The following is a 10,422-nucleotide window of genomic DNA, read 5'->3' on the forward strand; positions in this document are numbered from 1 at the left end:
TCGGCGGCATCACGGAGGGACGCGGTGACAGCGGCGATGGGGAGCTCCCGCCTCCCGGCGCGGCGGCTCCCGCTGGGGACGAAGTCGGTTCCGAAGGTCGCCGGGGCATTAAGCATTAACCGCAGCGGGGCTACAGCTCGTTCTGCAGCGCCTTGGGGGGGGCCGCCCCCCCGGCCTTGCCGCCGGTGCAGGGCCCCTTGTCCCCGTGGCACAGCAGCTCCCGCAGCGCGGCCGGGCCCCGCCGGTGCGCCCCATAGAGCCGCGCCTCGCCCCGCTCCCCCACGGCGCCGTGGCACGTCTTGGACAGCCTGCGGGGAGCCACGTGTGGGGCACAGCGCGCCCCTGCCATGGTGAGGAGGGGACAGTGCCCGGCACCCCCCCACTGCCAACACACAGCCCCCTTCCCCCCTTACCTGCCCGGCCAGGGGCCCCCCGTCACCATCACACTCATGGGCTCCTGCACTGGCAGCCCCGGCCCCGCCAGACGCTTCTCCCCATCCAGCTCCTGCCCCCCATAGCTGCGGGGAGAGGCAGGGGGTGGTGAGACCCCATCTCTGGGACACCCCATCCCCAGGGACACCCCATAGGGACACCCCGCTCACCTCTCCCAGCCCTGCGAGCAGCTCCTCTCCAGCACCTCCATGTAGTCGGACTCGCTCAGCACCTTCTTGCCCACTTTCCCCTCTGCCCTGCTGAGCTGCTCCTCAATCTGGGGTGAAAAAGGGCAGAAATGGGCCAGTAATGGTGGCAGCCTCCATCATGACCCTGCGCCCCAGCGGGCAGGGGTCTGCATCCTCTTCCTTGAGGCCCATCAGTGGAAGCGCTTTTGCATGGGGATGGTGGCTCCATGAGCAAGGGAGCTCGCTGGTCCCAGAGGGCTGCTCCGGGGATCCAGCAGCACCTCCCCAGCCAGAGCATCCCCGCGGGGCTCTCGCTCCCGGTGCTGGGCCCCCTCTCCCCGGTCCCCACCTGGAAGGCGATGGCGTGGCAGGCGTCGCAGAGCAGGGACTCGGGCATGTGGGGCGAGAGCCGCTCCTCGGCGCTGAGCCGCGGTGCGGGGATGGAGCGGGCCGGGGCGGCGGGGGGGTCCCCGCACATCCCCTCCCCTCCCGTCGCTGTCAGCAGGCTCAGGAGCAGCCGCAGCAGCGCCGGCTGCATCCTGCCGCGGTGCGATGGTGCCGGGGGGCAGCGGGGGGCCGATATAACCCCCGGGCACTGATGCACGCCTGAGGCACCTGCATCCGGCTGACGTGGCCGTCCCCGGGGTGTTGGGGTGGGGTGCATGGGGTGTCCCTGGCCCCTCTCGGGGAGGGGTTTGGTGTGAATCAGTCCAGGCCTGAGCCTGGACACAAACCCTCCCTGGGATGGCTTGATCCTACCTGGGATGGGGATGGGATGGCGACTTGGGGCTCAGGGATGGGGCTTGGGGGTCAAGGCTGGGTTTGCCGGTCAGAGATGGGGTCTGGGGTCAGGGCTGGGGGTTCAGGAGTGAGGCTTGAGGATCAGGGTTTGGTGTTCAAGGCTGGGTCTCAGGGATGAGATGTGAGGTTCAGGACTAAGCTTTGGTGCTCAGTTTGGGGTTCAAGGACTGGGGACTCAGATCAGAGGTCTGAGGCTCAGCATTGGGGTTTGGGGTTCAAGGGCTGGGTTCAGGGCTTACTGATGATCACAGAACCCCCGCCTGCTCCCCTTGGACACTCTGGGACAGATGGACATGGATGGACTGCAGTGCCCAAGTCCTTCAGCCCCCCAAAGTGCCAGCGGGAGCCCCTGACCCCCTTTACAGACCACACAAAGACAGGGTGAAGATGGAACATTTAATGGTGTCTCAGCATCTTCACTGCTGTGCCGGGGTGTCCGTGCTGCAGCCGTGGCCATTCAAACAGCCCAGGTCTTCCTTGGGACAGGACCAGCAACACTGGGAAAGCGGGGGCCGTGCATCTGGTCCCTTTGCTCCCCCCCCCCCCCCGGGGCTGCCACATGCTCGCATTGGGAAATGCTTTTCCTCCCCATTCCCATGCAGTCCATTGAGGTCCAGCCAGTGCAAACTCCTGCTCAGCTCCTCAGCAGCTCAGTCGTGGACAGCGGGGCTCTCCCACGCTGGGGGTGATGCTTACGTTGGGGTTAAAGCCCGGCCATTCACATCCATCGAGGACCATCACATCCGGAGCAGTTGTCCCTGCTCGGGCCTTGCAGGGCTGGTGCGGGCAGGGGGCTGGCCAGGGCCAGGGCTGGCCCGCATCCCTGTGGGGATATAGTACAGGCTCTCCAGGTACCCGCAGTCGGGACCCCCCACAGCGGGCGGCCCCTCGCCCTTGGGAGCAGAGCTGAAGGTCCCAGAGAAGCTGGGGTTGTCAGCAGCCGGTGGCTCAGGGTGCACTGGAGACGGGGCAGAGGGTGCCGGGGGTACCGGGAGCCCCTGGAAGCCACTGTAGGGCACATAAGGTGGGCCATAGACCCCCGGTGGCATGACCAGGGGGTTGTAAGGAGCTTGGTAGAGCCCGGCGTGCGATGCCACTGGTGGGACGAGCACCTCCAGGTACTGCCCGGTCTCGGGGTCGTACAGTGTTTTCAGCTGGGGCTGCCGTGGGGGCTCCATGTAGTAGCATTTCCCACTGTCGGGATCCACGAGCATCCTCCGGTGTGTGGGCAGGTGGGGAGCAAAGGGCTTGGTGGAGCTTGGTGTGTTCTTACTGCTCGGAGAGGCACCATCAGTCCTCCTTAGGAAGTGGGGAGCATCCTCGAGGCGAGGCTGAGGCTGGGCTGAGGGCACCGGGTGCTCTGCAGCCCCAAGGCTTTCGGGGGGCCGGGGCAGGTGGGGCTCGGCGCTGGGTTTGCTCCAGGGCACTTCCCCACCGGGCAGGGGCGACACACCGGCCCCCAGTGGAGCACTGGCCGGGCTGGGGACCAGCGGGGATCCAAAGAATGAGCTGGCTATGCTGGAGACTGGTGGGTGTCCAAAGGAAGTGGGGACTGGGCTGGTGCCCAAGGGGGACCCAAAGGATGTGCTGGATTGATTGGAGACCAAGGGGCTCTCAAAAGAAGCACTGGCTGAGTTAGGGACCAGGGGGGTCCCAAAGGATGTGCTGGATCGGCTGGGGACCAATGGGGTGCCAAAGAATGCATTAGCTGAGTTAGGGACCAAGGAGGTCCCAAAAGATGCACTGGCTGAGTTAGGGACCAAGGGGGTCCCGAAGGATACACTTGATGGATTAGGGACCAAAGAGGTCCCAAATGATGCACTGCACAGGCTGGGGATTAAAGGGGTCCCAAAGGATGCACTGGCTGGGTAGGGGATCAAGGGGGTCCCAAAAGACTTGTTGGTAGGGTTGGAGACCAAGGAAGTCCCATACGATACGCTGGCCAGCCTGGAGGCTGATGGGCAGCCAAAGGGTGAGTTGGTCATGCTGGGGACTGTGGCAGTCCCAAAAGACGCGCTGGCTGGCTTGGGGACAAAGGGGGTCCCAAAGGGTGCACTGGCAAGGTTGGGGACCAAGGGGGCCCCAAAGGGTGCACTGGCTGGGTTGGGGACTGCAGGGGTCACAAGGGGTGCACTGCTTGGGTTGGGGACTGCAGGGGTCCCAAAGGGTGCAGTGATTGGGTTGGGGACTGCAGGGGTCCCAAAGGGTGCAGTGATTGGGTTGGAGGCTGCAGGGGTCCCAAAGGGTGCAGTGATTGGGTTGGGGACTGCAGGGGTCCCAAAGGGTGCAGTGATTGGGTTGGAGGCTGCAGGGGTCCCAAAGGGTGCAGTGATTGGGTTGGGGACTGCAGGGGTCCCAATGGGTGCAGTGATTGGGTTGGGGGCTGCAGGGGTCCCAAAGGGTGCAGTGATTGGGTTGGAGGCTGCAGGGGTCCCAAAGGGTGCAGTGATTGGGTTGGGGACTGCAGGGGTCCCAATGGGTGCAGTGATTGGGTTGGGGACTGCAGGGGTCCCAATGGGTGCAGTGATTGGGTTGGGGGCTGCAGGGGTCCCAAAGGGTGCAGTGGCCGGGCTGGGGAGTGCAGGGGTCCCAAAGGACCCGCTGGCCGCGCTGGGGACCGAGGGCAGCGTTGGCACCGGAGCGGGTTTGGGGGCTTTCTCCGGAATTGCCAAGTAGCTGGAGTTCTCCGCCGGGGCAGCGGGAGGGGCCGGCTCGGTGGCTGCCGGCCACGTCGGTGAACGCTCCCAGGGCTCCCTCCGCTCCGGCAGCCGGGTAGAGGCAGCCTCACCGCCCTCCCCACCTCGGAACGGGGCGACGGGGCCGGAGCCACCCTCGGAGCCGCCGCTCCCCACCGACACCAGCCGGGCCGGGGCCCGGGGCTGCCCCTGCTCTCTTGCAGGCGGCTCTGGCGCGCTTCTTGCTGCCGGCTTCCCCGGCTGCGGGGCCGCGGTGCTGCCAGCCACCGACCCGGGATGGGGGTCACCGCTGGCGGGGAGCCCTCCGGGGCCACCGTGGCCGTGTCCTTCCGTGGGGCTCGGTGGCGGCGGCGGGAGCAGGACGGTTTTCTCTGTCCGCAGCACCGCGCTGCTCTGAGCCGGGAACCCTTCCCCGGACCGCGGGCCCAGCAGCACGTGGAGGTGGGTCTCCATGTGGGGCACCCCCTCGGCCGTCGCTGCCCGCGGCGGGACCCGGATCTCGCTGCGCTCCCGGCGCGGGGGGGACGCCGGTGGCCCCTCCGCCGCAGCCGAGCCCCGTCGTGTGGCCTGGACCCTGGTGATGTGCACGGGGGAGCGGCGCGGGGGTGAGGAGCGGCTGCCCCGGGCACACAGCGGGGCCGGCTCTGCCGGCACCTCCTCGTGTCCCGGCTGCGGCGCTGGCTCCCGGCGGCGCACCGAGCTGCAGTGGATCACCAGCGGGGCGGCCGGGGCCGGCTCCGCGCTGCTCGGCGGGGCCGTGGTGCCGCGGGATGCGCCGGCGGTCCCGAAGCAGAGGTTGTAGCTGCTCTTCACCAGCTTGCGCACGTCGCGGGGTTGCGGGATGCGCCCCTTCCCCTTCTCCTCCGGCTTGGGGGGGACGGGCGGCGGGGACCGCCGTGCCGGGGGACTGGGGGGCTGGCGCGGCGCCGCCGGGGGCTTCTCCTCGTGTCGGTTCTGCGGCACCAGCCTCACGTCCTGTGCCCGGGAGGTGAAGGTGCGGCGCGGCGGCACAGCAGGGAAGGTGTCGGGCTCGGCGGGCAGGGTCTGGGGGTGGCCGGGGCAGATGGCTCGCTGCCTCAAGCTGGGCCAGGGCTTCGGAGCTCTCCCAAACCTCGGGGCGACATCCAGCACCTTCCCCACTCCAGGCTGCGCTTCGAACAAGGCACGTGCTTGCCGGTAGCGGATCCTCTCCGGCGGCGGCTCCTCGGTGGCGCCGGGCAGCCAGCGGCCCTCCATCACCTCCTGGTACTTGAGCCTCTCGTTGAGCTCATTGAAGGTCTTCTTCAGCTTGCAGACGTTCTCCCTGGTCGCCTTGCTCAGCACCACCCCCTTGGTGGGGTGGGTGGTGGCGGCGGTCCCCATGGCCACCGGCGCCACCGGCATCCCGCCACCCCGCAAGTCCTCCGCTGAGAAGCTGCAGTCGGAGCGGGATAAGGAGCTGGACTTGCCTTCCAGACCATCACCCAGCAGGTCGGTGCCGGCGGAGGATGGCCCCGAAGAGGTCGAGCTGCCCCGCAGCCCCTTCTGCTCCATCTTGATCCTCTGCTCGTACTGCATTTTCTTGGCGAGGACGTTCTTCACCAGGCAAGAGGCCGCCCTGGTCTTGCTGGTGTCGGCATCCAGGGAAGCTGTCTTCATGAACTGCTTGTAGTTGAGCCTAAAGTCCTCACCGATGGCTCTGCCCTTGCTGGGGGGCTCCTTCCTGGCAGGGGGCACGGGCTGCGGGGCCGGGGCATCCCCCCGGGGGACAAAACCTGTTTCCTTCCTCTCCTTCCTCTTCAGCAGGATCTGCCGCTTCGGGACAGTCCTCTTCTTGCCATGGCCCTTCCTGGCCTCACCGCTCTCCAGCTCCACATCCACGCACTCAAACTGTTCCTTTCCCAGCAAGCCCAGCAGCTCCCCGTCCATGCCGGCGGGGAAGGGCCAGCACACCCTGCCGTGGAGAGGTGCCGCGGTGCCCCGGGGCTCGCCGCCAGCCATCGGCCACCTCCGCGGCCGCCCGCCGTCCTCCGACAGTGAGTTGGAGAGGCTGGAGGAGGTGTGGGAGCTGCACATGTCGAGCCGGGAGCCGGGGGGACCAGAGATGCTCCGGAAAGCCCTGGCCGTGAGTGCCCGCACCTCGCCGTCCACCTCATCCGAATCGCTGGGCCCCTCGCCGAGCATCCCCCTGGGCAGAGCCAGCTCCCCGCTGCCGGTGGTGGTGGTGGTGGTGACAGCCTGCCGGTCCCCACCGAGGGGACCCATCCTGCCGCCCTGCCCCGGCGCTGGGCTATTCTTAGCCGCGATGGACAGCTGAGCCTGCCGCGGGCGTGCGAGGGGGCCGGGCGGCGGGGGGACGCTGGGGGCAGCCCTGGGGGGGGTCCCCCCCTCCTCGTCCAGGAACTCCAGGCAGTCCTTGAAGGTCTCCGTCCCGTCGGAGCACAGGGCAGAGTGGTAGGACGACACGGAGGAGCCCGACATGCTCTTGGCGAGGTCGTCGCGGGGGAGGCCGGGGAGGGGGCCCTCCTCCTCCTCCTCCGACACGGAGCGCCGGCCGTCCCCGCTGCTGCGGCCGCCCTCGCCATCGGTGCCGGGCAGCTCGGCGTGGGACAGCAGCCCCGGGTCCCTCTTCCCGCGGGGCATCATGGCAGGGGTGACCCCGAGGGGCGCCAGCGGGTGCCGGGGGAGGCCCTCCCGGGTGCTGGGGACGCTCTGCCGGGGACGCCGGCTCGACCTTCTGGCTGCCTCGCCCTCACGGCGGCTGGACCCGGCGCAGCGCTGAGCAGCCCCTTGATCACATGGACATCTGCGAGCGCCAGCCCGGGCCGGCGATGCCAAGCGCATTGCCGGGATGCCACCGCCACCCCCGGCCTTAGGGGGCTGCCGGGGGGCTGCCAGCACCATCCCCTGCCCCACACCCGCGCCGCTGATCCCCAAACCCACAGGTGAGGTGTCAGCACCCCGCACCCCATAGGGGTACCCGCATGGGTGCCCCCCAATGCAGCACTAGCTGGGGGACCCGCAGACTACTGCAGGCTTGTCCCATCCCCTGCAGGGCACAACCGCAGCCCCAGGCTGCTGCTACATCCCCATCACGGCTCTTTTCCCAGTGCCTCTGCCTGCCCCACTGCAGTGGTCTCATCCTGGGGGCTTCCCGCAAACCCCACCCTGCCCCAAGCAGCAGCTCCCCCATAATTAGTCACAAGCAGCCAGGAGCCAACTCAAGGCTTCATGTCAAAGCAGGCACTGAGCACCTCTGGGACTCACTGGAGCCGAACGATGCACAGGTAGGACTGGCCTGTTTGGGGACACTCAGAGCAGGCTGCTGGCTGCCTGGCATGGCACGAGGGTCCCTGCAGCGTGCCGGCCCCGCTGCTGTCGCCGCTGGAGCCCAGTCCTAGCTTTGGAGGGGGATTTTCACTGCACAGCAGCAGCAGCAGGTGCTTGCCGGCACTGCCAGACCCAGAGCAACCCGATGCCCAAGTCCTCTGGGTTCATGCAGGGACTAAATTTAAACTTTGGCACGGAGGAAGGCTCCCATGGTAGCCGGTGTGGTGCTTAACCCTTTGCTGCCCAGCAGGGCTGTGCTTGCAGGAGGCATTTGTGCCCATGGGGAGGGGAGGAGACCTGCCTATGGGCAGCACTTACCATCACAGTATCCTTGAGCGGGTGGCCTCAGTCCCTACAGCCTGGCTCTGCAGGAACCCAGTGGGATGTGGCTGCCAGCACAGGAGCCCCCTGCATGGCTCAGTGCACCCCAAAACCTTGGGCTGCTGCTTGGGTGCTCCATCCCCCTCTGGATGTGAGGGGTCCTTGGAGCATCCCAGAGTCCAGCTCCTGCTCCAGCACAGCTCATGGCAGCCTGGCAGGCACCTGCTGAGTCACTGCTGGCTCCAGCCCTGTGAGGCACAGGCGGGAGCACTGTGGGGATGAGCACACATCCACCTGCTGCTGGATTTGGATGTACAAGCAGAGGGGATGAAAGTCCCCTCGGGCTGAGCCGATCCCTTGGTCCACATCCCAGAGATGCTGTTTCATTCCCTCTCCTCTGCCAAGGGTCATGCCCAGCTTCCCAGTGCCACTGGTACTCGGTGGGAGGGGGAGGTCGGTCCAGTTGGTACATCTGGGGTGCCACTGCTGGGGCAAGGAGGGAGGGCAGAGCAGAGACAAGGGGAACACGAGCTGTGGGAGCTGTAACCTAAAACCATCAACCTAGTGGGAGGATCCCTGCCGCAATCCCTAGGAACGTGGGGAAAGGGCCTCATGCCTCTGCCTACATCTCCTGCTGCCCTGTGTGAGGCAGATTTAGGGCAACAACTCATGTAAAGAAGCAGCTTTAAACCTCCCTCTGCCTCTTTTCCAGCACAATTCCTGTTGCTGCTGCATCCTCCACTCCAGCTCTTGCCAAACCCGAAACGGTGTCAACAGCTGTGACAAACCGGAGGCTGCGAGGGTGGATGGAAACTACCACCGGAGGCTCGGCCCCTCATCCGCTTCCCCGGCACTCGCTCCCAGTGCTGCCGGTGACGGGATGACCCTGGACACCCCCTGCTCCATAGGGAAAAGCACGGCCGGCTGCAGCACGGGCTGCTGGCCTGGCAGGTTTCTTCCAACATCCCCGAGGCTGCCGGAACAACCTGTCTGGGTGTGTTGGAGCAGGGAGGGAACCGGCTGGGCAGCCCCGGCTGGGCAGCACACCAAGAGGCTGCACCTCCTGCTCCTGCGTCCATCCCCCCAGTGCGGTGTGGGGTGGGAATTCTAAGCAGGAAAGAGGGAGGAGGGCACGGTGGGGATCCCAGCCGTTCTCCCACCAACCAGAATACACCCATTGAGAGCAGCGCGGGGTGGGGGTGTGGGAGCAGAACGAGGCACAAACACGTTACAGAACAACGGGTGGACCGGGTTGAGCCGGACGTGTTCATTAAACACTGATTTACGTTTAAGCCACCGTGATGCTGCCTATGGACTTGCTACTGCCTTTACTTATTAAGTCGGTTTCTGTGCCAGATCTGTGCATGCCCGCCTCCCGCGGCTGGGAAGCTTGCGGGAGGCAGCAAGGATGAAGGCAGGCCGTGCCTCTCCCATGCTGGACCCGCGTTACGCAGCCTCAGAGGAGCGGGAAACACCGGCCCTGCCTGGCAAAGGCTGCCGGCGGGTTTCGGAAGGGGTCTGGCGGTCCAGGCCACGCCGGCAGCTCCGTGCGTCAAGCCCTTCGGCACCCAGGGGTGGAACGTGTTCGCTCGGGGCAGGCACCAACAGCTCGGGTTTATCAGTGACCGAGCCCTGGGCTCTCTGCGGTACGCACCGTGGTGCAGGCACGGCGCAGGGGCGATGCCGGGAGCGAAGCGCCCGCCCCACAGCGGGGCCCGGAGCGCGGCAGCCCCGCCGTGCCCATGGGCAGCCCCGGCCCGGGCCCGCTCCCCGCAGCGCGGACACGAGCGCACCCCGCGGACCGGGACAGGGGGCGTGCCCCGCGCTGGTCCCGCCCCACAGCACTGCTCACAGCCCGCGCCCGCATCCAGCCCCCCCCATCTCCCTCCCGGCCCCTCTGAGGACGGGAGATGCCCGCCGCGGTCACAGCCCCAGCCCCAGCCCCAGCCCCGGCCCCGCTCCCGGCTCCGGCTCCCCACGGCCTCACCGCCCGTCGCCATCTCCGGCACTGCCGACACAAATGGCGGCTCCCGCCGCCGAGACTTTCCCGTCTCCTGGCAACGCAGAGGCTCTCGGCCGCGTTCCCCCGCTCCCGTCTTAAAGGGCCCGCGCCACGGCTTCCCCCTGAGAGCGGCCCCGTCCCAGCCCCGGGCTCAGCTTCCACCGAGCCGTGGGGACCCGCGGCTCTCCCGCTGGCTCCCTGCCGCTCCCGCCATGGTCCTGTGCCTCCATTTTGCATGGCACAGGCAGCCAAAGGCTACTATTGTGCGAGCAGAGGTATACATTGTGGGAGGCAGGGTTATCCATTGTGGGAGGCAGAGGTATACACTGTGTGAGGTGGGGGTTCACCATTGTGTGAGGTGGGGGTTCATTGTGTGAGGTGGGGGTTCACCACTGTGTGAGGTGGGGGTTCATTGTGTGAGGTAGGGGTTCATTGTGTGAGGTAGGGGTTCACCATTGTGTGAGGTAGGGGTTCATTGTGTGAGGTAGGGGTTCACCATTGTGTGAGGTAGGGGTTCATTGTGTGAGGTGGGGGTTCACCATTGTGTGAGGTGGGGATTCACCTTGCAGGCAGTCAGGGCAGGTTCATGGCTCTCCTTTAATCATTACATATATACCCAAACCCATCCGCAAGCTCTTGGTATCCCCAAGAAGAGGGAGTATCCCCCCCATGC

At 66.8% G+C, this 10,422-nt stretch overlaps 3 protein-coding genes and 1 long non-coding RNA gene across 4 annotated transcripts in view; 1 reads left to right on the forward strand and 3 right to left on the reverse strand.

The window, feature by feature from the left end:
• The window catches only part of SIL1 (SIL1 nucleotide exchange factor), a 198,853-nt gene that overhangs the window by 162,259 nt on the left and 26,172 nt on the right, over nt 1-10,422 (reverse strand). The window lies entirely within an intron of this gene.
• LOC134169050 (uncharacterized) overlaps nt 1-10,422 on the forward strand; it is a 129,623-nt gene that overhangs the window by 83,034 nt on the left and 36,167 nt on the right. The gene's annotated exons all lie outside the window — the stretch shown is intronic.
• MZB1 (marginal zone B and B1 cell specific protein) lies at nt 16-1,299 on the reverse strand. The gene is made up of 4 exons (XM_062629253.1): nt 970-1,299; nt 603-709; nt 414-518; nt 16-308 (listed from the first exon to the last, which is right to left on the reverse strand). Exons 1-4 carry the CDS (start codon nt 1,282-1,284, stop codon nt 131-133), a joined length of 705 nt encoding a protein of 234 aa, XP_062485237.1. The 5' UTR covers nt 1,285-1,299; the 3' UTR covers nt 16-130.
• Nucleotides 1,804-9,501, reverse strand: PROB1 (proline rich basic protein 1). The gene has a single exon (XM_062629252.1). The coding sequence runs from the start codon at nt 6,998-7,000 to the stop codon at nt 2,159-2,161; it is 4,842 nt and encodes a 1,613-aa protein (XP_062485236.1). The 5' UTR covers nt 7,001-9,501; the 3' UTR covers nt 1,804-2,158.

Source organism: Pezoporus occidentalis, unplaced genomic scaffold (assembly GCF_034315485.1).
Source record: "Pezoporus occidentalis ecotype Australia unplaced genomic scaffold, CSIRO_AGI_Poc_V1 ctg33, whole genome shotgun sequence".
Lineage (NCBI taxonomy): Eukaryota > Metazoa > Chordata > Aves > Psittaciformes > Psittacidae > Pezoporus > Pezoporus occidentalis.